The sequence below is a fragment of the Chiloscyllium plagiosum genome, unplaced genomic scaffold, assembly GCF_037043375.1.
Source record: "Chiloscyllium plagiosum isolate Xiang-an unplaced genomic scaffold, Cpla_swu_hap1 HiC_scaffold_1, whole genome shotgun sequence".
Classification (NCBI taxonomy): Eukaryota; Metazoa; Chordata; class Chondrichthyes; order Orectolobiformes; family Hemiscylliidae; genus Chiloscyllium; species Chiloscyllium plagiosum.
Genome location: NW_028270139.1, coordinates 123,252,612 through 123,279,348, shown reverse-complemented (window position 1 = coordinate 123,279,348; position 26,737 = coordinate 123,252,612). Strand labels below are relative to the sequence as shown.

Genomic DNA, 26,737 nt, shown 5'->3' with positions numbered 1-26,737 from the left:
ATAGAATGGTGTGGCAAGCTTGACTGGCTGGATGGCCTACTCCTGTTTCTATGTTACTATGAATCATGGGAAGATTTAACAAGACTACTCATGTAATTTAAAATAAGCTCTAGGGACCTGGCAGGGTGTATAACTCTAGCCGCACATGATGTGGATGTAGATGAATACTATGTTGTAAAACAGGTTTCTTATCACTTAGGTCCAGAAAGGCTCAGGTGAAAGCCAACTTACAATACAGATTAAAAAAAAAACACCTGTTTGAACCTAGTCACAGCAAATGGAGTTCCTTCGTCTGTACAAAGTATAGAAAAGACAATGCAATAACAATGGTAGCTTCCCTACTCAATTCCTCATTTAGAAGACTGTATTGGTGGAGTTGACAGTACCAGGCTTCTTACCAAAATTGATTTCTTAAAGGGATACTGCCAGGTTCCTTAAACACCCAGACGTAGATAATTAAAACAAAATTGTTCATAGGATGAGGGTGTCACTGGCAAGGCCAGCATTTATTGCCCATCCCTAATTGGTATTCATAACTTGGTGGTGATCTGCATTCTTAAACTGCCACAGTTCTTGTATGGTGGGGACACCCACTATGCTGTTAGAAAGGGAATTCCAGGATTTTGTCCGAGCAAGGGAGAAGGAATGGCAATTTGGTTCCAAGTCAAAATGGTGTGAGACTTGGTGGGGAATTTGCAAAAGGAGTGAATGTTTAATGTGGTGAATGGTTTACTGAATTAACTGACTGCTTTGATCTGAACTGTATAGGGTATCTTGAGTTGTGTTGGAGCTGCATACATCCAGGTAATTGGGGAATATTCCATCACGCTCCCCACTTGAGTCTTGTAGATGGTGGACTGGCTTTTGGTGAGTCAGGAGGTGAGTTAATGGTGAGAGAATTCCTAAATTCTGATCTGCTCTTTCAACCACAACATTTATATGGCTAGCCCAGTTCAGTTCCTGGTCAATGGTAACCACCACTGTGGAGGATGAGGTGATGGCAGTGGGATTGAATGTCAGGGGGCGATTTTCTCTTGTTGAAGGTGGCCATTGAGTGGCACTTATATATTAAAAATGTTGCTTGCCATTTATCAACCTAAGCCTCGATATTGCAGTGTGTGGAAATTGACTGCTTCAGTATCTGAGGAATCATAAATTATGCTGTCTATTGTGCAATTCCCAAATCTGACATTATGGTGGATTAAAGGTCATTGATGAAGTTGCTAAAATGGTTGAGCCTAATAAGCTATCCATCATTATGTCCTTACATTGTGATGAATGATATAGCCATATTCCCCTGTGCCAGGTATGACACAATTTTTTCCAAGGATCCTTAATGCCATAGGAAGTCAAATGCTGCCTTGAGGGCAAAGGTAATGACTCTCACTTTCAACACTGGAGTTTAGCTCTTTTGTCCATATTTGGACCAAGATTGTAATGAAGTCAGGGACTGAGTGACTGTGTAGAATCTAACTGGCTGCCAGTGGACAGATTATTACTTTGCAAGTACCGCTTGCTAACACTATCAATAACCACTTGCACCACTTTACTGATGAGAAGAGTGGACTGGCAATTGCTAGGATTATGTTTGTACTCATTCATCAGCTGAAGTGGGATGGTAGGAGGTAATTAACAGGAGGTTTTATTGTCCTTCTTTGAGCTGATGTCATGTGGCTTCATGGGGTCCAGACTCAAAGCTGAGGACTTCCAGGGCAACTCTTTCCTGTTTGTGTATGGCCATGCCACCACTCCCAAACAGTTTGTCCGGCTAGTGAGACAGGACGTACCCAGGAACGGTGATGGTGGTGTCTAGGATATTTTCTGTTAGGTGTGATTCTGTGAGTATGGAAATGTCAGGCTATTCTTTGACTAGTCTATGAAGCATCCGTCCCAATTTTGTTAGTAAAGATGACTTTGCAGGGTTGACAGGGCTTAATTAGCCATTGTTAGTTACTGGGTGGGCTGCCTGGATCCATTGCTTTGTTTAGACAACATAGTGGTTTGATACAACTGAATGGCATGCTGCATTATTTTATAATAGCTTAAAGAGTTGACCAAATCATTCTGAATCTGTAATCATATGTAGGCTCGGCCAAATTACAGTGATACATTTTGTTTCCTAACGGACATTAGTAAGCCAATGTATTTTATGACAATTGACAATGGTTACATGGTCTTCATTAAACCAATTGTTAATTCCGTACTTTATTGATTTCAAATTTCACCATGTGCCACAGTAGGATTTGAAATCATCCCTCCACGGTTTACTAGCCCAGTGACATTCCCATGACACTATCCGCTCATTTTCACAATACATCATTAATTTTGTTCTTATAAATTTAGAAAATCTCATTGATGGACTTTTTTTAACTAAAATTAATATAGAGACAAAGTATATAATTGGTCATATTGATAACTGGGTAAAACATTTATACTTCTGTTGTGACGTGTGAAATTGTGGAACTAGAGAAGGATGATGCATTCCTTCAAATTTGGTTGTAACAATACTGGAGAGTGAAAGGTGCACCCTGGAGTCATGAAGTCTACTTATAAGAGTAACCAATGACATTATCTGTTGTGAAAATAATAAGGGAAATTTGACACAGTTGAAAGTTTTGGACAAGGAGACTGGGACATCTTAGTTAACTGCAAAAGAAAATGATGGACAATAAGTGTTCTGGTTAGAAATATTGAAAGTGGAATCTGAGCAAAGTACAACAGTAATGCACAGGAAGAAGCATAAACAGAAAGATAAATCACTTATTTTCAGTCTGCAACATAATGAAACTAATGAGAAGGAGAAAAGATACAGAAAAAAATGTATTGACAAATTGTTTATTCACTGTGGAGAGTTCAAATAGTTGTAAACACAATCCAAAATTTAGAAAGTTAGAAAAAACCCTTAGAATAGAAAGGAATACAGGAGTTGGGAGGTCATGTTGCGGCTGTACAGGACATTGGTGAGGCCATTGTTGGAAGATTGTTTAGATTAGATTACTTAGATTAGATTAGATTACTTACAGTGTGGAAACAGGCCCTTCGGCCCAACAAGTCCACACCGACCCGCCAAAGCGTAACCCACCCATACCCCTACATTTACCCCTTTACCTAACACTACGGGCAATTTAGCATGGCCAATTCACCTGACTTGCATATCTTTGGACTGTGGGAGGAAACCGGAGCCCCCGGAGGAAACGCACGCAGACACGGGGAGAACGTGCAAACTCCACACAGTGAGTCGCCTGAGTCGGGAATTGAACCCGGGTCTCTGGCGCTGCGAGGCAGCAGTGCTAACCACTGTGCCACCGTGCCGCCCACCACGGTGTGCAATTCTGGTCATCATTCCTATCGGGAAGATGTTGTGAAACTTGAAAGGGTTCAGAAAAGATTTACAGGGATGTTGCCAGGGTTGGAGGATTTGAGCTATGGGGAGAGGCTGAACAGGCTGGGGCTGTTTTCCCTGGAGCGTCGGAGGCTGAAGGGTGACCTTATAGAGGCTTACAAAATTATGAGGGCATGGATAGGGTAAATAGGCAAAGTCTTTTCCCTGGGGTTGGGGAGTCCAGAACTAGAGGGCATACGGGGCAACCTTTTCAAGTACGTGTATGGAATGAGCTGCCAGAGGAAGTGGTGGAGGCTGGTACAATTGCAACATTTAAGAGGCATTTGGATGGGTATATGAATAGGAAGGGTTTGGAGGGTTATGGGCCGGGTGCTGGCAGGTGGGACTAGATTGGGTTGGGATATCTGGTCGGCATGGACGGGTTGGACCAAAAGGTCTGTTTCCATGCTGTACCATCTCTATAACTCTATAATCTTTTCAACCAAAGAGTTACGAACATATGGAATAAGATGCAGAAGATCCATCAAAAAATTGTATATATTCTCAAGGGGCAAGTTGTGGTTTTTGAAGACCGTATTTTACTAAGCAACAACAGAGGGTAATTGTGACATCATTTGCAGGCTGGCGCCTTTCACCATGATGACCAGTGGGTACAGAGGCTTGGCAGCCAGCACTAAAATAGTAAATATCAGCCCATAATGACACCTGACAACTATTTCATCGGCGGCATTTGTAGCAGATGCCTATCTCTCATGGACTGGTCTGTTCAGCCATCAGCACAACTGCACTATATGAAGCTGCCCTCTCCCGAAAGGATTTTCTGCAATATCTTTTGACTTACATTGATGGAAGTGTGCTGGCAACATTTTCATGGAAATTGAAACAATGGTTGGGTTGAGTTCAAATTGGCTCTTTTCTTGTTTATTTATTCTTCTATATTCTTAAAGTAATTATTATTTTGTTCATAAATATGTTTCATATTATGTAAACAAGAAAGCCACTAAAATATTGACATGGACGTATCAGTATAAAATCATTAGAACTGATTATTCCTAATAACGAAACGATGGCACTAGTTTAGCCGAAGTGTAGAGAATAGCCTTTGGTTTAAGATAACCCTGCCAAAGTAAGATTTGGTGTATTTCGGAAGAGGAGGACAGATATGCAAAGTATAATTCCATGGTTATTGTGTCATTGTTTTGAATTTGCAGTTTGTTTATTTTACAATGTATTTATCTTAGCTGTCTAGACTTAATTTGAATCCTGTCAGTGAAATTACAAGGATGATATGAAAGCCTGTTATATAGTTCTTCAAGCTTTTTAATTAATTTTGTCATATTTTTGGAGCACTGTCAGTCATTATGGATCCTGCCCCAAGCGATGTTCCACCAAACATTTGCAAAGCCACTATTAAGATTCCAGACGATGGAGCATTCTCGTTCACGGTTGTGGAATTTAATAAAGTAAAGTTTCAATGAATAATCCATAATTCCCTTCAGTGAGGAACACATGATACAAATTGATTACATTGCTCTATGATATCAAAAGAATGAACATGATTTACCAGACACTGTGCAGGACAGCTTGACATCAACATTCTCAATTACTTTCTGAGACTTCAAAGTAGTAATAAATTGAGGTGATGATTCTGTAACCAATTCTGCCGATATTTTGGGAAACATACCTACAATTTGGAAATGAATAATGGAACAAATACAAAATAGTAAATTTCTGTTGCAATAGAATGCTAAGATTTCCAGCAATGTTGGTTCATGACTCTTCATTTGTATCTTAGCTCTACATTTACTGCTTGAATCTACAAATGTGCTTTGGTTTCATTGCAACAAAAATAATTAAAAATTCAAAAACTATACCTCAGAATGGTTGACCTTCATGACCCACAGATTTGACTATTACAATAACAAACTGAACATGAAATTGCTGGAGAGACTCAGCGGGTCTGGCAGCATCTCCAGAGAGAAAGCAGATGTAATGTTTTGAGTCCAGTGACCCTTCTTGAGAACTGCTGAGTTTCTCCAACAATTTCTGTTTTTGTTTGTTTCAGATCTCCACCATCAGCAATTCTTTGTTTTATTTGACTATGCCAATGCTGTCCTTGTCAGTCCTACATATCCAGCCTGTAGAAAATTAATCTCATCCAAAGCTCTGCTGATTATTTCTTGAATTATAACTATTTACCTGCCATGTCTATATTCTTTGTCCTAAATTTGCTCCAGGATCAGCAATGCTTCAACTTTTAATAGTTATATTGTGAGATCTTCATGGCCTTGTCTTTCCCTTGTTGTATTTCCTCATGTCATAAAGTTGGTCTTTTTACAAGGTTACTATGCCCTTGAGACTTTTTTCAGAGGGGCATAATTGGCCAAGTGCCAACTAGGCTGAGTTTGAAAGGTTTATTGGGGCCCTTTTTGTTTACCCAAAACAGATAATGTTTCCAGCCTAAAGCTTTCATATCTTAAAAAAAACCTGGTATAATCAAAGGGATTAGCCCACCTTCATTTAGATTAGAGTTCTGAATTCAGTTCAGCAGCAGTGTGTGTAAAGAAAGGCTGCTGGTTCTCCCCCTCCTCCTGCCCTTCTGACTTCATAACCTGTAAGTGTTTTGTGCCATTTTTACTCTTTGTGCTAAGGGACTGTTTATTGGGACTGTTGCAAGTATTTTTGGAACAGCATCATTAAGCCTGTTGGGATTTTGGGCACGATAGTTATCTGGTATTCTATTTTCTGTCCTTTGTGTTTCATTCCACAATTTTATAAATAAATTCTGTTTGTTTAAAACTTGGCAGTCGAACCAGCTAATTCACTCCGGGAATATCCACTATACACTTACCTAAACAAATAGCAAAGTTACGGTCTGGGCTACCTGCTTAAAAATGTTTTGAGGGGTCGGGCCTTGTCCATAACAGATTGGGGGCTCTTCGCAGGATTTAAACAGCGAGTGGTAGATATTAGTGTCTTTTACTTCGGGTGTTGATTTGGTTGGTTTAAATCCGCTCAGATAGCAATGGCTCTTTCAGTCATCAAGGAGGTTCTGGAAGTGAAAGAAGTGGGGGTCTTACAAAAGGCAAATATGACCAAGCTGTGGGAATTATTAGACAAGCTGGGGTTGAAGTTACCTCCTACGGTGAGGAAAAATGAGACGATTGCAGCAGTAGCTCAGCATTTACATTTGCTGGAAACCCCAGCAGGATCTTTAGAGATAGCTAAATTCCAATTGCAGATGAAGAAGCTTCAGTTAGAAGCAGAAATGAAACAGTTTGAGTTACGATTAAAATCAGAGGAGAAAGAAAAAGAACAAAGGCTTTAGCAGAAGTGAAAGAAAAAGAGAGAGAGTTTGAATTTCAGAAAATTATTCTTGGAAAGGAAAGTCAGCTTAAAAGGATTGAGATGAAGGCTGAAGGTAAGCTTAATGAAGAAGTAGTGAAGATTAGAGTGGTGCTGGAAAAACACAGCAGGTCAGGCAGCATTTGAGGAGCAGGAAAATCGACGTTTCGGCAAAAGCCCTTCATCAGGAATGAGGAAGTAGGGCAAACTTATGTGGAAGAGCAGAGAGTTAAATGGCAAGGTTAGCAGCTGAAGTGGCTGATGATTATGAATTGGTCCATAAAACATGGTTTGGCTTCCAGAATCAATTTCAGTCCACGAAGAATAGAAATTGGGACAAAGAGAAATCCTCATGTGGAGAGAGAAAGGTAGATCGGTGAAGATCATAAGGATAACTCATCATAGGATACAAAGGAAACCCTTGAAGGGGATAAAGAATGTAAAAAGCTCTGGTGTTTTCAAAGAAATAAAGTAGGCCACATGAAATCACGGTGTTTGTGGTCTAGGTAAAAGACAGATGTAGGAAAACAGGACAAGTCAGGAGTTTTATAGGAATGGTAGCAGAAAGCACAGTAGAAGCTAGAAAGCTACATCAGAGGAGATTGGTTAAGGAGAAAGTGCCGGATCTGTTTAGAAAACATACCTGCAAAGGTAAAGTTTATTCACATAGGCCAAGAGTAGCAGGTAAAGAGATTATAATATTAAGGGACACAGGATCCTCTCAGTCTGTAATGCTGAAGGATGAGGAGATATGTACTCCTGAAGGACTACTCCCAGAAAAGGTACTGGTAATGGGAATTCATGAGACAATAATGAGACAAAAAGCACTCAATTACATAAAGTGAGGCTAGAGAGTCCAGAAAAGAGTGGAGAGGTTGTGGTAGAGGTACAGGACAAACTCTCAGCTCCAGGAATATAAGTTGTCCTTGCAAATAATATAGTTGATTCACGGGTAGGCGAGCCACCTACTGTGCTTGAAAAGCCAGTGGAGACTCAGGCAACTGAAGCAATGCAGGATTTTTATCCTGGAATCTTACCTGATTGTGTAGTAACAAGGTCACAGAATCACACAGTTGAAACACCAGTGAGATCAAAGGGTATAGATAAGGAAGCTGAAGTGGCCTTAGCAAAGACTTTGTTCGATCAGATAGTTGAGATAAAACAGGAGCAAATAGATAGTCTTTAGCTCTGTAAATCTCATTGCGTTACAGCAGAAATTATGAAAATTTAAAGCAGTTGTATCAAAGGCATATACAGAGAAGGAATCTGAATGGACCCCTGAATGTTATTACTTGAAAAATGACAACCACCTGATGAAGGAGCAGTGCTGTGAAAGCTAGTGCTTCCAAATAAACCTATTGGACTTTAACCTGGTGTTGTGTGATTTTTTTTAACTTTGTGTACCCCAGTTCAACACTGGTACCTCCAAATTACGACTACCTGAAAACTGATGTCTTAATGAGGAAATGGAGACCATCACACATTCAAGCAGATGAGATATGGGCAGAAATTCATCAAATTGTCTTGCCAGTGGGGTATAGAAAGGACGTGCTGCAAGTGGCACATGAGCTACCACTTGCAGGTCATTTAGGAGTGAGGAAACCACAGGCTAAAATACAAACATTTCTACTGGCTTGGACTGCACAATGATGTCGTTGAATTTTGCCATACATGTCAGGTAATTGGAAAACCACAGGCTGTAATAAAACCTGCACCTTTAATACCTATTCCAGCATTTGAGGAATCTTTTACAACGGTCTTAATTGATTGTGTAGGTCCCCTACCTCAAACAAAGAGTGGGAATTAGTATTTGTTAACAATGATGGATGTATCGACCGGACTTCCAGAGGCTGTCCCATTACGCAATATCACAGCTAAAAGGATTATAGAGGAATTACTCAAATTGTTTACTAGATACGGACTACCAATAGAGATCCAACCAATCCAAGAGTCAGCTCAAGTGTCAAATTTCACATCCAAACTTTTGAAGGAAGATAAGGACAGCTTAGGAATAAAACAATTCAAATCAACTGCACACGCTCCAGAATCGCAGGGAGCGCTAGAAAGGTGACATCAAACACTAAAGATCAACATTGTGACACTCGTTGAAGGAGGGAGTCGATAACCTTTGGAAACTCCTGAGTTTCTCCAATGCTGGCCTCTTCAAATCCCCCAATTTCTATTGCTCCTGTACTTTTGGTTAAACCAACAGCTCTCTAACCGTAATCATTCCCTAAGCTTCTCTATCACTTCACCTCTCTATTTTCATTGCTGCCGCCCTCCTCTTTGCCTTTTCAAAGAGGTTTCTGCAGTATTTCTCAGCTCTGATCAAATGGTTGAAATATTGATATTTTCTTTCTTTTATTATTTTAGAATTTTATTTACTCTTAAAATTTCATGTACCTCTTCCTTTTTTTTATAGTTGAAATGGATAGATACATAGGAATAGTTTCCCCAAGCCACTCGTCATCCTGAACTGGAAAACTATTACCATTTCTTTATGATGATTAAGTCAAATTACTGGAACTCCCTCCCTAATGGCATTGTGGACAAATAGACTGCAGTGATTCAAGAAGGCAGCTTACTCAAGGGCAACTAAAGATGGACAATAAGTGCTGGTCCGGCTAGTGAAACCAACATCCTATGAATGAATAAATAAAATGGAATTTTTTGCATATATCTTGGCATTCACAATCAAAAACATTTACTTTCTTCCATAAATCTTTATTATCCAGGTTTCTAAGGAATGCAAGAAAGTGGATCGAATCTTATGTGTTTCTTCCTTGTTTAATACATGAGTGTTTTAATATTAATACATCTTTCATTTTCACAAAATTACTTCAGGTTATCTCTATCATTCAAAGGTCTGAATCACACCGGTCAACTTTCGTCATAAATAGACACAGTTATTCACTTGGTGAAAGTGAGGACTTGCAGATGCTGAAATTTAAGTCAAGATTAGAGTGGTGCTGGAAAAGCACAGCAGGTCAGGCAACATCCGAGGAACGGGAAAATCGATGTTTAGGGCAGGCACGCATCATCAGGAATGAAGCTGGAAGCCTCAGGGATGGAGAGATAAATGGGAGGAGATGGGGCTGGGGAGAGGTAGTTAAGAGTGCAATAGGTGGATGGAGGAAGGGGTAAAGTGATAGGTCGGAGAGAGGGTGGAGTCGATAGGTGGGAAGGAAGATTGACAGGTGGGACAGGTCATGAGAATGGTGCTGAGCTATAAGGTTGGAACTGGGGTAAGGTGGGGGGAGAGGAGGTACACAAGAATGATCGCAGGAATGAAAAGCTTAACATTTAAGGAACGTTTGAGGACTCTGGGACTATACTGGATGAAGTTTACAAGGGAAGGGGATTCTGATTGAAACTTGCAGAATACTGAATGGCCTGGACAGAGTGGCCTTTGGGAAGATGTTTCCATTAGCAGGAGAGACTAGCCTTAGAGCAAAATGAAGACCCTTTAGAATGGAGATGAGGAGAAACTGCTTCAGCCAGAAACTGGTGAATCTGTGGAATTCATTGCCATGGAAGGCTGTGGAGGCCAGGTCAATGAATATATTTAAAACAGAGACAGACAAGTTCTTGATTGCTAAGGAGATCAAAGTTTACGGGAGGAAAGCAGGAGAATGGGGTTGAGCAGACTCAATGGGCTAAATGGCCTATTTTCTGCTTCTATGTCTTATGGTCTAATCAGAGAGAATATTGGTTAAAGGGACAATAAATGGTAAAAACAAAAGGGAAAAATTGCTCTTGAATTAAATGCACATAGTTCTTGGGCCAAAATAAATGAATTAGCATCCTAAGTAATGGATGGGTATGATTTTCTGGCCATTACAGCATCATCGAATCGTACAGCTGTACAGCATGGTAACAGACCCTTCAGTCCAAGTCATCCATGCTGACCAGATATCCTAAATTAATTTAGTCCCACTTGCCAGCATTTGGCCAAAATCCCTCTCAACCCTTCCTATTCGTATACCCATCCAGATGCCTTTTAAATGTTGTAATTGTACCAATCTCCACCACTTCCTCTGGCAGCTCATTCCATGCATGCATCAGGCTATACATGAGAAAGTTGCCCCTTGGGTCCCTTTTAAATCTTGCCCCTCTCGCTTCAAACCTATGTCGTCTAGTTTTGGAATACCCCACCCTGGGGAAAAGACCCCATCCATGCCGCTCATGATTTTATAACCCTCTGTCAGGTCACCCCTCAGCCTCCGATGCTCCAGGGGAAATAGCCCCAGCCTGTTCAGTTTCTCCCTATAGCTCAAACTCTCCAACACTCACAACATTCTTGTAAATCTTTTCTGAACATCTTCAAGTTTCACAACTTCCCCACTATAGCCTTCCTAACTACCAACTCAACTTGCAAGTCTACCTGAAGAGAAATCTGGAAGGGGCTTCCAAGTCTCTTTGCACTTCAGATTTCTGAATTTTCTCCCCATTTAGAAAATAGTCCATGCCTCTATTCTTCACACTTTCCCACATTTTATTTCATCAGCACTTCTTTGCCCACTCTCCTAACCTGTCTAAATACTTGAAAGGGCTCTTGAAAGGAAACCCTCAATCAGCCTTATTCCTGATGAAGGGCTCTTGACTGAAACGTCGATTTGCCTGCTCCTCAGATGCTACCTGACCTACTATGCCTTTCCAGCATCTCACTCTCAACTCTAAATCCTTCTGCAGACTCCTCACCTCCTCAATACTACCTGCCCCTCCACCTATCTTTGTAACATCTGCTAAATTAGCCAGAATGCCTTCAGTTCCTTCATCCAGATCATTGATGTATAAAGTGAAAAGTTGTGGTCCCAACACTGACCCTTGTGGAACACCATTAGTCACTGGCTTCCATCCTGAAAAGGACCCTTTTATTCTCACTCTCTTGCTAGACAGCCAATCATCTATCCATGCTCAGACCTTGCCTCTAACACCACAGGCCTTTATCTTACTCAGCAGCACCTTATCAAAAGCTTTCTGGAAGTCCAGACAGATAACATCCATTGGCTCTCCTTGGTCTAACCTGCTTGTTACCTCCTCTAGCTCTAACATTCGTCAGGCATGACCTCCCCTTGATGAAACCATGCTGACTTTGCCCTATTTTATCATTTACCTCCAAGTATTCAGAAATCTCATCCTTCACAATGGACTCCAAAATCTTACCAACAACTCAGGTCAGGCAAATCAGCATATAATTTCCCATCTTTTGCCTTACTCCCTTCTTAAGCAGGAGAATTACAGTAGCGATTTTCCAGTTCTCTGGGACCCTCCCTGACTCCAGTAATTCCTGAAAGATCACCACTAAAGCCTCTATTATCTCTTCAGCTCTCTCCTTCAGAAATTTTTGTTTTGGTGCACAGATCTCCATGATCCATGTGCGGCAGTGACTTTCAAAACCAGAAGTCAATGCTTCAACAAGCCAATTGCACTGATCACCTTGTGCAGCACCTTGTAGGAACCTCCGGGACACTGCATTGTTTTTGAGCGAACATGGCCTTGGCCTTATTTGTTTTTTTCATGTTTGTATACACTCTCTCTTCCTTCTGGGTATCAATGCCTAAGTAGCTGTCTTGCAATGGAGCTATATCATTTTGCTTTCTCAGCACATATAATCCTCTTCAGAACATCCCAATTTAGTTGAACCTCTGCTTTTCACCCTGAGTCATTCAATTTTCTAGAATGCTGGTCCCAGTTCAAGTGAAATCCATCCTGTGCCAATGCCCCATGAACTGAAACCCATTCCTTCCACCCCACCTTTGAGCTGTTTGACTTTACTTATCTTATACCATTTTACCCCTGGCTCACGTAGTAATCCTTTGAGGTTCTGTATTTCAGTTTCAGTCCGCCTGTTAACATTCATTCAAACCTTATCAATGTCATTGGTACCAATGTGGATGCTAACAACTGGTTCCTCCCATCCACTCCAAGTTTCACTCCAGCACTAAGGAGACATCCTTAATCATGGCAAAATACTGCAGATGCTAGAAATTTGACACAAAGAGAATGCAGTAGAAACTCAACAGGCCTGGCAACATTGATGGAGAGAGTTAACATTTCCATTCTGGTATGATGCTATCTCAGAAAGCAGCTCTTTCATTGGACTCTTCTTAAGGGCATATCCTTAAGCCCGGCACTGGGCAGGCAACAAAATTCTGCAAGAATCAAACTCATTGCCGCAAAGAACAGAATATATCCCTAATTAAACTGTCCTCTGGCAATTGCCAGTCAATTGTATGGCACTAATGTCACTTGACACTTACAAGACAAAGACTGAATGTTGTTCAGATCTAGCTGCATGCAGGCGTGACAGATTTTCAGTATGAGTTGTTGTGAATGGTGTTGAACATCATGCAATCAGTAGCAAACATCCCCACCTCTGACTTCATTATGAAGACGGGATCATTGATGAAGTTGCTGAAGATAGTTGGCCAAGGACACTACCCTGAGGAACTGCTGTGGTGACATTCTGGCTCTGAGGTGATTGGCCTCCACCAACTTCAACTGTTTTTCTTTGAATGAGGTATGACTCCAACCATTGGAGAGTTTGCTTGCTAATTTCCATTCACTTTATTGAGGCTTGTTGATGCTGCATTTGATCAAGGACAGCCACTCTGGCCTCGTTACTGGAAAGCAGATCTTTTGATGGACCAAGAATGTAATGATATCTGGAACCAATTGGCATGGGCAGCATCAAAACTGATCATTGGTAAGATGCCTACTGGTGGGTAAGTGCCATTTGACAGTACTATCAATGACAACTTTCCTCACTTAGCTAATATTTAGATTGTAGAACTGTAGTTGGTTGATTGTAATTTATAAAGTTTAGCAATTTGCACCTGCTTATTCATAGCACAAATGAAGAGTGGTTATTGGCGGAGCATTGATAACAATTATGCTTTTCAAAACCCCAGCATTAAAGCCAGTCTTCAGGACACAGTGTGATGACACTCAATTGTCCTGCATAGGTAATCTTGCTCTCATATCAGTACAAAATCTGTGGTACATCTTTGGTGTAAATTTATTAAAACCAATTAATTCATATTTTCGATTGAGATAAGTTTTGTTCACATTATCAATTTAAGCCCTTTTTCAACTATGCAGCCCTAATGTACTAAGCCTAATGCTGTAAGTATGGATGCTGTATAAGTGACAATCATTTCCACAGACATTATACAGCAAACATTCTAAAAAATGTGAGGACAATTGCTAAACAGTCTGCTGACTGGTATAGGTACATATGATCATTCAAAGGCCCATAATAGAACACATGGCTACTTCAAGATCATCTCAGGAGACACACTAAGAACAGAGAATCTCTTATGAATGCTCACACACTAACACCTTGAACTCTACTACATAACAGGCTAAAATGTTTGCAAGAGGATCATTTGGAGCAAGACACAATAAAACACCTATTTCTGCTGCCATTCAAATAGTTGGAAATGCTGAAGCGAAGCTGAGAAGCAAGCACTTGTCTGCAGAGATCATGTATGAAGCTGCAACATAGTCAATACTGCCTTCAACTCCTCCCCCTTTTGACATTTAAACTTAAAGATGGGATGGAACCAGACTGGACCAGCTAATGTGGCAGACGTAGTTGTCTGACCATATTATGACCAGCACAAGTTAATTCTGAGATTCCTTGATACCAATCAGCCATTTCATTTACTGTTTTCAATGAGAAACACTAAAATTGGTAACTAAAACTTATATAAAATTCATCAGCTGAAAGAAATCATCTTCCTGCTCTGTTAAACTCTTGGAAAGACCTGCATTACAGTCAATTTCACTGCGATGTTTTTAATCACAATTTAACTGTTTTTGTCATAATGGAAACAGTTCTTCTGTGGCTTGATCAATAAAAATGTCATCCTATCCTTATTCAGTCTGCACACCACATGATCCTGACCTCAGGGATCTCACCCAAGTCCCCATTCCTTGAAAACTCTTGCCCATGACTTAATATCCTATGACATCGTTCCACTCTACTATAATCTTTTTCAACCTTTTATCTTATTTACACGTTTAATTCTGACTTTGGTTCTTGTGCACATTAATTGTACGGCCTCAGACTGAAAGGTGTAATTGATCAAGCCCTGCAATTGTTGAAGGTTGTTTCTTTATCAGTGAAATGGCAAATTGTGACAGTTGCTAGTGTGATGATACTGTGGCATTGAGGTGTGTTTTGTCCTTTTTTTGAGAGAGAGAGATTGGGGGACAGGTGCCAAGAAGTCTATGAGAGGATAAACAACTTGTGAAGCCTTGTTTTTTTTTAAAGTTGGAACAATAGAAGCAGCCTGAGTGGGTGTGGTCAAGCTCTCGCAGATGCAGGACCTTTAGTTTGCTTGCGGCAGTTGTTATTGGGGTTTCAGCAGGATTAGAAGGCAGTGAATCTCTCCTGCTGTTACAGACTGTTATACTTGCTCTCTCTGAATTGTCTTTTGATGTTCATTCCTCCTAGATCATTCTCGAATCCATTTCTGAATTTCCCTCCAAGAGTATGTTTATGGGATGTTAATGCATTGGTACAGTTAATTAGTAATAGTTACTGTGTCCATCATTCTGTTAAGTTTTCCAAAGTAATTAAGTTATTCCGCATTCTCCTTTCTTTTGTTGTATTCTGACTGTGGTGCTTGAATAAATTCTGTTTTGCTTAATGCAGAGTGGTTTGACCAATCTGAAAAACAGCATCTGACAGCTACCTTTAAAATGAGAAAAATTTAGGGTCAAGGCTACCTTCTTAATATATTTTTAGGGGGTCTGGTCTGGTTCACAACACTGGCAATCTGAAATACAACAGAAAATTACTCAGCAGGACAGGAAGTTTCTGTGGAGAGAAAAACCTGGCTGATGCTTCAAGCCTGTGACCTTTTGTTCAAACTGAAATATAACACAGATGTAACAGATTTTGATCAAGTGTAGGAGCCATAAAAGAGGGAAGGGGAAAGAAAAGAAAATAATTTCCAACTAAAATTCACAGACTTGAAACATTCACACTTCTTCTTTCCAGAGATGGTGCCAGCTGAGTATCTTTAGCATTTTGGCTTCACAAATCATCGCATTAATAACTGGGTGTTTAACAAAACCTCAAGTATGAAACTGGTCTTCAATTAATGACTTCAATTAATAGTATAATTACTGACATGTGTCCTGCCACAGGTAACTTTTGTTTCATATCTGATTGAAATCTGCGGTGTAAGTTGGGTGTGAATTTAACATGACTAATGCACTTCACCTTTTGGATTGAGACTCATTTATATCAGTTTTGTTTCAACTAGTATAACTGCATTGTGATTTTTAAGAGATCCCTGAGCAGTCTTGCTTGTTCAACTATTATGTTTTTGTCAGATCATTTTTAGCTCAAGCTTCAAGTTTAACTGAAAGGAGTCCAGATAGCAGAATAATATTGGCCTCTCGATCTATGCTGGACAAGTTGCATCTTGAATGGTATAGGTAATGCAATGGCACAAAATATGTACAGTATGCATGCAAATCAGTAATATGTAGCTCCTGATGAGTTTCTTTATGCTTATCAGTATGTAATAAGTTTTTTTAAAAACAATTTATTGACTGGTAGCTTATTCTAAATGTTGTGTGATTGAGCATTTGCAGAAAAGTACAGAATTGTTGCAGAGCAGAAGGAGGCCATTCAACCCATTGTATCTGTATCAACTCTCTGAATGAGTATTTTGAATTAGTGCTATTCTCCTACCTTTTGCCCATTTAAATAATCATCCAATGCCCTTGAGAATACTTCAATTGAACCAGGCTTGAGCATATTTACAATCGAGAGTGTGGTGTGGAAAAGCACAGCAGGTCAGGCACTATCCGAGGAGCAGGAAAATTGATGTTTCGGGCAAAAGCACTTCATCAGGAATGAGGCTGGGAACCCCGGGGTGGAGAGATAAATGGGAAGAGGTGGGTGGTGAGGCTAGGGGGAAGATAGCTGAGAGCTGAGAGATAGGTGGATGGAGGTGGGGGGTAATGGCGATAGGTCAGAGGGGAGGGTGGAGCGGATAGGTGGGAAGGGAGATTGGCAGGTAGGACAGGTCATGGGGACAGTGCTGAGCTGTGAGGTTTGGAACTGGGGTAAGGTGGGTGGAGGGGAAATGAGGAAACTGGTGAAGTCCACATTGATGCCATGGGGTTGGAGGGTCCTGAGGCGGAAGATGAGGTGTTCTTCCTCCAGGTATTGGGTGGTAAGGAAGTGGCAATGGAGGAGGCCCAGGACCTGCATGTCCTCGGCAGAGTGGGAGGGGGAGTTGAAGTGTTTGGCCATGGGGCGGTGAGGTTGGTTGGTGATGTCCCGGAGATATTCACTGAAGTGCTCTGCGAGTAGGCATCCTGTCTCCCCAATGCAGAGGAGACCACATCGGGAGCAACGGATGCAGTAAATGATGCGTGGAAGTGCAGGTGAAATTTTGATGGATGTGGAAGGCTCCTTTGGGGCCTTGGACAGAGGTGAGGGGGGAGATGTGGGTGCAGGCTTTGCAATTTCTGCAGTGGCAGGGGATGGTGCCGGGAGGGCAGGGTAAGTTGTTGGGGAGCGTGGACCTGACAAGGTAGTCGTGGAGGGAACGGTCTTTACAGAAAGCGGATAGGGGTGAGGAGGGAAATATATCTCTGGTGGTGAAGTCTGTTTGTAGGTGGTTGAAATGGCGGATGATGATGCGATGTATACGGAGGTTGGTGTGTGGAAAGTGAGTACCGGGGGGTTCTGTCCTAGTTGTGGTTGGAGGGGTGGGGTTTAAGGGTGGAGGTGCAAGAAGTGGATGAGATACACTGGAGGGTAACATCAACCACATGGGAGGGAAATTGCAGTCTTTAAAGAAGGAGGCCATCTGGTATGTTCTGGAGTTGAACTGGTCTTAAGCTAAAAAAGCTAAAAGGTCTTAAAATTGATAAATCTCCTGGCCCTGATGGGTTACATCCTAGAGTTCTGAGGGAGGTGGCTGAGGAAATAGCGGAGGCGTTGGTTGAGATCTTTCAAAAGTCACTGGAGTCAGGAAAAGTCCCGGATGATTGGAAGATCGCTGTTGTAACCCCCTTGTTCAAGAAAGGATCAAGGCAAAAGATGGAAAATTATAGGCCAATTAGCCTAACCTCGGTTGTTGGTAAAATTCTAGAATCCATCATTAAGGATGAGGTTTCTAAATTCTTGGAAGAGCAGGGTTGGATTAGAACAAGTCAACATGGATTTAGTAAGGGGAGGTCATGCCTGACAAACCTGTTGGAATTCTTTGAAGAGGTGACAAGTAGGTCGGACCAGGGAAACCCAGTGGATGTGGTCTACCTAGACTTCCAAAAGGCCTTTGATAAGGTACCACACGGGAGGCTGCTGAGCAAGGTGAGGGCCCATGGTGTTCGAGGTGAGCTACTGGTATGGATTGAGGATTGGCTGTCTGACAGAAGGCAGAGAGTTTGGATAAAAGGTTCTTTTTCGGAATGGCAGCCGGTGACAAGCGGTGTCCCGTAGGGTTCAGTATTGGGGCCGCAGCTGTTCACATTATATATTAATGATCTGGATGAAGGGACTGGGGGCATTCTAGCAAAGCTTGCCCATGATACAAAGTTAAGTGGACAGGCAGGTAGTACTGAGGAAGTGGGGAGGCTGCAGAAGGATCTAGACAGTTTGGAGGAGTGGTCCAGGAAATGGCTGATGGAATTCAATGTGAGCAAATGCGAGGTCTTTCACTATGGAAAAAAGAATAGAAGCATGGATTACTTTCTAAACGGTGAGAAAATTCGTAAAGCCAAAGTAGAGAGGGATCTGGGAGTGCTAGTTGAGGATTCTCTAAAGATAAACATGCAGTTTGAGTCCGTGATTAAAAAAGCGAATGCAATGTTGTCAATTATCTCAAGAGGGTTGGAATATAAAAGCACTGATGTGCTACTGAGATTTTATAAAGCTCTGGTTAGGCCCCATTTGGAGTACTGTGTCCAGTTTTGGTCCACACACCTCAGGAAGGACATACTGGCCCTGGAGCGTGTCCAGCAGAGATTCACACGGATGATCCCTGGAATGGTTGGTCTAAGATATGAGGAACGGCTGAGGATACTGGGATTATATTAATTGGAGTTTAGAAGATTAAGGGGAGATCTAATAGAAACTTACAAGATAATACATGGCTTGGAGAGGGTGGACGCCAGGAAATTGTTTCCATTAGGCGAGGAGACTAGGACCCGTGGACACAGCCTTAGAATTAGAGGGGGTAAATTCAGAACAGAAATGCGGAGACATTTCTTCAGCCAGAGAGTGGTGGGCCTGTGGAATTCATTGCCACAGAGTGCAGTGGAGGCTGGGACGCTAAATGTCTTCAAGGCAGAAATTGATAAATTCTTGATGTCACAAGGAATTAAGGGCTACGGGGAGAATGCGGATGAGTGGAGTTGAAATGCCCATCAGCCATGATTGAATGGCGGAGTGGACTCGATAGGCCGAATGGCCTTACTTCCTCTCGTATGTCTTATGGTCCTTCTGGGAGCAGATGCAGCAGAGGTGAGGAATTGGTAATAAGGGATAGCATTTTTGCAGGGGGCAGGGAGGGAGGAGGTGTAATCCAGGTAGCTATGAGAGTTGGTGGGTTTGTAGACAATGTCAGTGTTGAGTCGGTCATCGTTGATTGGGATGGAGAAGTCCAGGAAGGGGAGGGAGGTGTCTGAGATGGTCCAGGTGAATTTAAGGTCGAGGTGGAATGTGTTGGTGAAATTGATGAACTGCTCAACCTCGTCGTGGGAGCATGAAATAGTGACGATGTAGTCGTCAATTCTGCAGAGGAAAAAGTGGGGAATGGTGCTGGTATAACACGAAAGATGGACTGTTTCAAGTACCTTTTTTGTCTGGAGGATGTGGGAGGATTTAAAGGAGAAATTGTTGAGAGTGAGGACCAGTTCAGCCAAATGAATTGGAGTGTCAGTAGAAGGGTACTGGTGGGGACAATGGGTGAGGAAGAAATGGAGAGCTTGGAGGCCCTGGTCATGGCAGATGGAGGTGTAGAGAGATTGGTCGTCTACGTTGAAGATGTGGTGTTGGGGCCAGGGAAGTGGAAAGTTTGGATGTTGTTCCAAAAGTATGTAGGAAGTTCCTGGACCGGGGGGATAGGACAGTATGTGGAGATGAATTTGGTGGGGTAGGAGCAGGCTGAGACAATGGGATGGCCAGGGAAGTCAGGCTTGTGGATCTTGGGTAGGAAATAGAACTGGGTGGTGTGGGGTTCTCGAATTATGAGGTTGGAGGCTGTGGGTAAGAGATCCCCTGAGGAGATGAGGTTGTGTTTGGTCTGGGAGATGATGGTTTGGCGATGGTAGGTGAGGTCATGGTCGAGGGGACAGTAGGAGGAGGTGTCTTCGAGTTGGCGCCTGGCTTCAGCAATGTAGAGGTCAGTGCACCAAACCATCACTGCATCCCCCCCTCCCCCCCCCCCCCCCTGCCCACCATGTGCGCTGGTTTGATGTTGAGGTTGGGATTGGAGCAGAGAGAGTGATGGGCTGTGCATTGTGAGGGTGAGAGGTTGGAGGGGGTGAAGTCTGCCATTCTAGTTTTATTACTCCGTAGGAGAAAGTGAGGACTACAGATTCTAGAGATCAGAGTCGAGAGTATGATGCTGGAAAAGCACAACATCCGAGCAGCAGGAGAATCGACATTTCGAGCAAAAACCCTTCATCAGCCTTCAGCAGGCACAAGGGGTCGAACGGGCTCCTCCTACTCCTGGTTTCTGTTTCTATGATGTGATGCCAGAGTACACAAACTTATGGGCCAAATGCTGGAAATGGGATTAAAATAGATAAATGATTTTTTTTTGAGAGCTGCAGATGGATGAGACCTCTATGATACGCATACTGAAACCACCTTGATAGAGTTTATTTAAAACTTTAAAATCGTAAAATGATCTGAAAAGTAAATGTTAGTAACCCTGATATTTCTACAATACATTTCAAGCTTTGCAATCACAGCCCACGTCTAACCCCTCCAGAGAAGTTTTCTCTCCCTACCCTGAAATCACAAGATAAAACCAGCCTGACGGGAATCCAATATTTTATACATTACAATATCTGCCAAATCCAAACAATCTACATATCGACAAAAATACGGCGCGATTTGTAGATCATACAATGAATGTTATTCTATCATGGGTTTAAACAGACATTGGGTTAGATGTGTAACATTAAAGATATTGAAAAGCCCAGTTGCCGGCAAACTACCAGCCCCCTGCCGGAAAAAAGTGACCAGCGGCTCTGTACATACCTTATTTATATGTTACTTAACATTGAAAGCGATGAAAAGGAAGATAACCGGCCGTGTTTGATCTCACACTGATTTACTGAAGTCCATTTGATCTATTTTTGTATCTTACATCCTCGAACCTGTAATGGAGACTGTGCACACGCGCTCTGGGAATAATCATATAGAGGCACAGGAACACTGGAAAACCGGGGCAAAGTCAAGCGGGTAGGGAGAAGGAGCAAGTTTCAGGTTCCACCACCTTTCCCCTGCACTCCACCCCCGCCACCTTTCAGGTCCAGAATCGAAGATGCCTTTATAAGTTCGATCGAGCTATGTCTAATGATTATTACTATTCTCTCTGAAGTAAAGCCAATAAGAAGGAAATCTGAAGAAGGGTCACTGGAGCCGAAGCCTTGACATTACTTTGTTTTTGTAAAAACAGTGACTGCAGATGCTGGAAACCAGATTCTGGATAGTGGTGCTGGAGGAGCACAGCAGTTCAGGCAGCATCCGAGGAGCAGCAAAATCGACGTTTCGGGCAAAAGCCCTTTGCTTTGTCTCCACAGACCTGTCAGTTTCTCTGTTTTTCTTACTCTTCTCAGGTCGCGCTCTTCCCAGTCTATCGGAGGAACCATGATGTGGAGGAACCGGTGGTGCACTGGGGATTTTTAACTCTATCGGAGTAGTCACCTCTCAAGCACTCTAATTGCGAAGTAAGGAGATTGTCAATAGCCGACCTTACCATTAATTCTTCCTTTGCTTCAGAAAGGTCTTTTTCATATAGCGTCTCTCCAAATGGATGGGTGTCAATCATCTGGTGACCACTTTATGGAATGGAGTGGACCTCGATATTTGGTGCCAAAACACAAATGTGTTCTTTGGTGTAGCCCACATTACAAACACTTGGAGATTTCACAGCCTCGAACTGTGTGGTTAAAAGAGTCCATACTCTATTTGACAGAACAGGCTATATTTAGACAAGCAATGAGGTCAAAATCTCTCACAGAGTCATACAGCCTGTACAATACAGAAACAGACCCTTCAGTCCAACTCATCCATGCCAACCAGATATCCGAAATTAATCTAGTGCCATTTGCCAGCACTTGTCCCATATTCCTTTAAACCCTTCCTATTCATATACCCATCCAGATGCCTTTTTAAAAGTTGTAATTGTACTAGCCTCCACCACTTCCTCTGGCAGCTCATTTTATACAAGCATCACCCTCAGCATGAGAAAGTTACCCCTTAGGTCCCTTTTAAATCTTTCCCTTCTCACCTTAAACCTATACCCTCTAGTTCTGGACTCCCCTACCTTAGTTAAAACAAAACTTGACTATTCACCCTATCCATGCCCCTCATGATTTTATAAATCTCTATAAGGTCACCCCTCAACCTCCCACACTGCAGAGCAAACAACCCCAGCCCATTCAGCCTCTCCCTATAGCTCAAACCCTCCAATCTCAGCAATATCCTTGTAAATCTTTTCTGCTCCCTTTCAAGTTTAGCAACATCTTTCCTATAGCAGGGAGACCAGAATTCAACACAGTATTCCTAACTAATATCCTGCACAGCTGCAACATGATCTCCCAACTCCTGTACTCAATGCCTTCTTTGCTACCCTTCTATCTGTGACTCTAGGAACTATGCTCTCATATGTCCTCTTGTGTTGATCTCTCTTTCTTCAAGAATCTGAACATCCACATTTGTTTCTTGAGTAACTTTTCAAGAAGTTTCTCTTCTCAGTTGGAAGTGCATGTGGCATTGGAATGTTTCAGTGTTTGGTATTACCGAACAAAGAACAAAGAAAATTACAGCACAGGACTAGACCCTCCACGACTTTGGCCCTCCAAGCCTGTACCGAACCAGATCCTCTATCTAAACTCATCACCTATTTTCTAAGGATCAGTATCCTTCTGCTCCCTGCCCCCATTCATGTATCTGTCTAGTTACATCTTAAATGATGCTATTGTACCTGCCTCTCCCACCTCCACTGACAATGTGTTCCAGGCACCCACCACCCTCTCTGCAGAAATAACTTTCCATGCATATCTCCCTTAAACTTCTTCCCTCTCACTTTGAACTCGTAACTCCTAGTAATTGAATCCCACACTCTGGGAAAAAGCTTTTTGCTATTCATCTTATGTATGCCTCTCATGATTTTGTGGACCTCAATCAGGCCCCTCTCAACCTTCATCTTTCTAATGAAAATAAAGCTAATCTACCCAACCTCTCTTCATGGCTAGCGTCCTCCATACCAGACAACCTGGTCCTCAGATACTGCCTGACCTGCTGTGCTTTTCCAGCACCACTCTAATCTAGACTCTGGTTTACAGCATCTGCAGTCCTCACTTTTGCCTGGTTGATTTTAACCTTACTGCGAATCCTTTTGCAAGGATGCCTACCTTGAAGAAGTTCTCCACCTCTCTCCACAAGAATCTCAGTGAGTCTCTCTCTCACTGACCTATCACCTTCATCCCCACCCCCATCCACCCATTGTACTCTTTGCTACCTTCCCCCACCCTCCTCTCTGACCTATCACCTCTATCCCCACCCTCATTCACCTATTGTACTCTTGGCTATATTGTCCCCAGCCGACACCCCCCCCATTTATCTCTCCACCCTGGAGGCTCCTCGCCTCCATTCCTGATGAAGGGCTTTTGCCTGAAACATCAATTTTCCTTTTTCCTTGGATGCTGCCTGACCTGCTGTACTTTTCCAGTGCCACTCTAATCCAGATCTTGATGAACCTTCTCTGCACCCTCTCCAAAGCATCCACATCTTTTTGGTAATGTGGCAATTAATGGGATCTTGATCAGATGGGCCAACAGGCTAAAAAGTGGCAGATGGAGTTTAATTTAGATAAATACGAACTACTGCATTTTGGGAAAGCAAACCTTAGCAGGACTTATACACTTAATGGTAAGGTCCTAGGGAGTGTTGCTGAACAAAGAGACCTTGGAGTGCAGGTTCATAGCTCCTTGAAAGTGGAGTTGCAGATAGATAGGATAGTGAAGAAGGTCAAGATTAGAGAGGTGTCATCCTTCATCCCCACCTCCATCCACCTATTGCACTCTTAGCTACTTTCTCCCCTGCCCCCCCCCCCCCCCCCACACGTATCTCTCCACCCCCCCGGAGGCTCTCAGCCTCATTGCTGATGAACGGCTCTTGCCCAAAACGTCAATTTTCCTGCTCCTTGGATGCTGCCCGATCTGCTGTGCTTTTCCAGCACCACTCTAATCTCGACTCTGATCTCCAACATCTGAAGTCTTCACTTTTGCCTAGTGACGAAGGTGTTTGGTATGCTTTCCTTTGTTGAGTACAGGATTTGGGAGGTTATGTTGCGGCTGTACAGGACATTGGTTAGGCCACTTTTGGAATATTGCATGCAATTCTGGTCTCCTTCCTTTCAGAAGGATGTTGTGAAACTTGAAAGGGTTCAAAAAAGATTTACAAGGATGTTGCCAGGGTTGGAGGATTTGAGCTATAGGGATACATTTAATAGGCTGCTGCTGTTTTCCCTGGAGTGCTGGAGGCTGACAGGTGACTGTAACGAGGTTTATAAAATCATGAGGGGCACGGATAGGATAAATAGACAAAGTCTCTTCTCTGGGATGGGGGAATCCAGAACTAGAGGGTATAGGTTTAGGGTGAGAGGAGAAAGATATAAAAGAGACATAAGGGGAAACCTTTTCACGCACAGGGTAGTGTATGTATGGAATGAGGAAGTGGTGGAGACTAGTACAATTCCAACAATTAAATGGCATCTGGATGGGTATATGAATAGGAAGGGTTTAGAGAGATATGGGCCAAATGCTGGCTAATGGGACTAGATTAGGTTGGGATAGCTGGTCGGCATGGATGAGTTGGACCGAAGGGTCTGTTTCCGTGCTGTACATCTATATGACTCTATTTAGAAGCTGTTACCACACACCATCCAGATTGAGGGATACATATGTTAAACTCCTGGAACTCATTCCCTAACAGTAATCTCGGTGTTACTTCTACATCTCATTGACTTTCAGGTTTGGCCACCTTCTGGAGGACCATTGATAACGGTGGAACTGTCCGGGTGACAGAAGACGCCGAACCAATGCAACTCCCCGCGATTCTTTTGGAAATCCGTTTCTTTTTCTGAGTCATTTTAACAATGAAGAACCACAATTCCCAGAGGTCTTTGCATCTTTTTTGGGTGTAGATGCCTTTACTTCCTGCTTCGGTGGTTTGTCGCCAAAGTACCAGGAAGTGTTGTAGACGGCTGGAATAAAGTGCATTCAGTTAAGATTCTCACAGCACTTCTTTCATTGTGCACCACCGCGTTATCCCCGTGGTTGGACAGAAAGGGGGCAGATGAGGGCACTCCTGCTTTCCAACCGGGAGTCTGACTGTTGTACAGCAGTGAGCCCACGAGTGGGACTCCTGTAACATTCCGTACAAATCTGGGACAACTCCTTCAAATTTCTTTTCAGACCAAAGTTTGCAGTCTCAACGTTGCACTTTCTGTCTTTTAAAGAAAAGGGCGCTGGATCGAGGTCATCTTTAGATTGAACAGACGTGTTTTGCTGGCTGAATCCTGTCCGAGGGGAGTCGCGGGGGGAGACCGAGAGGAGCAGGCGACTGCTGCCCAGGCTCTGGTCGTGTTCAATGACAGTAGCGGCAGCAGCGTCGCTGGGAGACGGGACTTGCTGCAATGGCAGAGTCCACGCAGGTCACACCGGTAAACATTAACAGCCTGAAGGAACCCACGCTGAAGAAAATAAGCGATCTGCTGGACAAGACCAACAACCGGGGATGGAGGAAACTAGCAGAGATTGTGGGAACTGACAAGCGCTTCAGACTCACGTAAGTGTGTGTGCAAGGAAAGTACCGCTCTCCGCTTTATAAAGCAGCGTCCCTCCCCAAAAATAAGTAAATTGTTCACTTTTAGCGGCATCACATTCGGTTACATATTAGACATTTCACATTATCCTGTGTTACTTCTCATTCTGGTATTGATGTTATCAATTATTCAATCCTATCGGCTAATTAACTGTGATGTGCATCACAGCCAAATCATATACTGACTTCTCGACTGCAGATTACAGTCAATGTTTTATCAGGAGCAAGAAGCTAGATAGATTTCATCTCATCTCCTCCCCCCCCCCCCCACCCCCTTAGTCTGGAAACTATTGGTAGATTTTGACAATATTTTCAAAACAGCCCATTCAAAGATGTTATTACACACCTCTGAAACAGATGAAACTTGAACCCAGACCCCACCTACCTCAGAGGTAGGGACACTGCCACTGTGTGACAGGAGCCACTGGGTTTTATTTTGATAAACGGTCTAGTTTTGGGTTTTAAGCTGTACCTGTGCCCATTTATGAAGATCTGCAAAGCCTTGAACTGAGTTTTCAAACTCTCAGATTTGATAAAGTAGCAGATGCCCTAAAAGAGACAAAGTGTGCCCTCTTTATTGGGAAAACAAACTATCCAGGAGTAACTTTCTCACCTTTCAAGGTGAAGATGTGTGTTTGCTCATCAGATGATTAATTGGGACAGGAAAAGCCTGGCAGAAACTGGGGTTGTAATCTCAGACCCTTGTGGGAAAATGATGCAGTATGAGTTGTTATCTTTGGTTGAGATGTGAAAGTGAAGCCCTTTTGCCCCTTTGGGTGAAAGTAAAATATCCATGTCACTATTTTGAAGAATAGATGAGTTAACTCTGGTGTCCTGGCCAATATCTATCCATCAGTGTATCAAAAACTGATTACCTAGTCTTTATCAGCTTGCTGTTCGTGTAGCAATTGCTGTGATTTTTAGATTGTTTGACATTTTCTAATCCC

General features: G+C 42.6%; 2 protein-coding genes across 9 annotated transcripts in view; one reads left to right on the top strand and one right to left on the bottom strand.

Annotated features, from left to right (window-relative positions):
• The window catches only part of alpk2 (alpha kinase 2), a 95,467-nt gene extending 73,461 nt beyond the window's left edge, over positions 1–22,006 (bottom strand). For 2 of the 3 annotated variants that reach the window (XM_087990343.1, XM_087990350.1), the window contains exons 1-2: positions 20,937–21,137; positions 4,908–5,027 (exon numbers count right to left, since the gene is read on the bottom strand). In XM_087990343.1, coding sequence (XP_087846469.1) covers positions 4,908–5,025 — 118 coding nt within the window. In that variant the 5' untranslated portion in view covers positions 5,026–5,027; positions 20,937–21,137. Of the gene's footprint in view, positions 1–4,907; positions 5,028–20,936; positions 21,138–21,657 lie in introns of those variants that run through there. The other variant, XM_087990347.1, reaches the window with a different exon arrangement.
• Positions 1–26,737, top strand: part of malt1 (MALT paracaspase 1) — a 140,062-nt gene that overhangs the window by 15,217 nt on the left and 98,108 nt on the right. For 3 of the 6 annotated variants that reach the window (XM_087990381.1, XM_043679045.2, XM_043678865.2), the window contains exons 1-2: positions 21,515–21,628; positions 24,938–25,754. The exons of 1 other annotated variant lie outside the window; for it this stretch is intronic. In XM_087990381.1, the coding sequence (XP_087846507.1) occupies positions 25,603–25,754 (152 nt within the window). In that variant the 5' untranslated portion in view covers positions 21,515–21,628; positions 24,938–25,602. Of the gene's footprint in view, positions 1–21,514; positions 21,629–24,937; positions 25,755–26,737 lie in introns of those variants that run through there. 2 more of the 6 variants (XM_087990355.1, XM_087990363.1) reach the window with 2 other exon arrangements.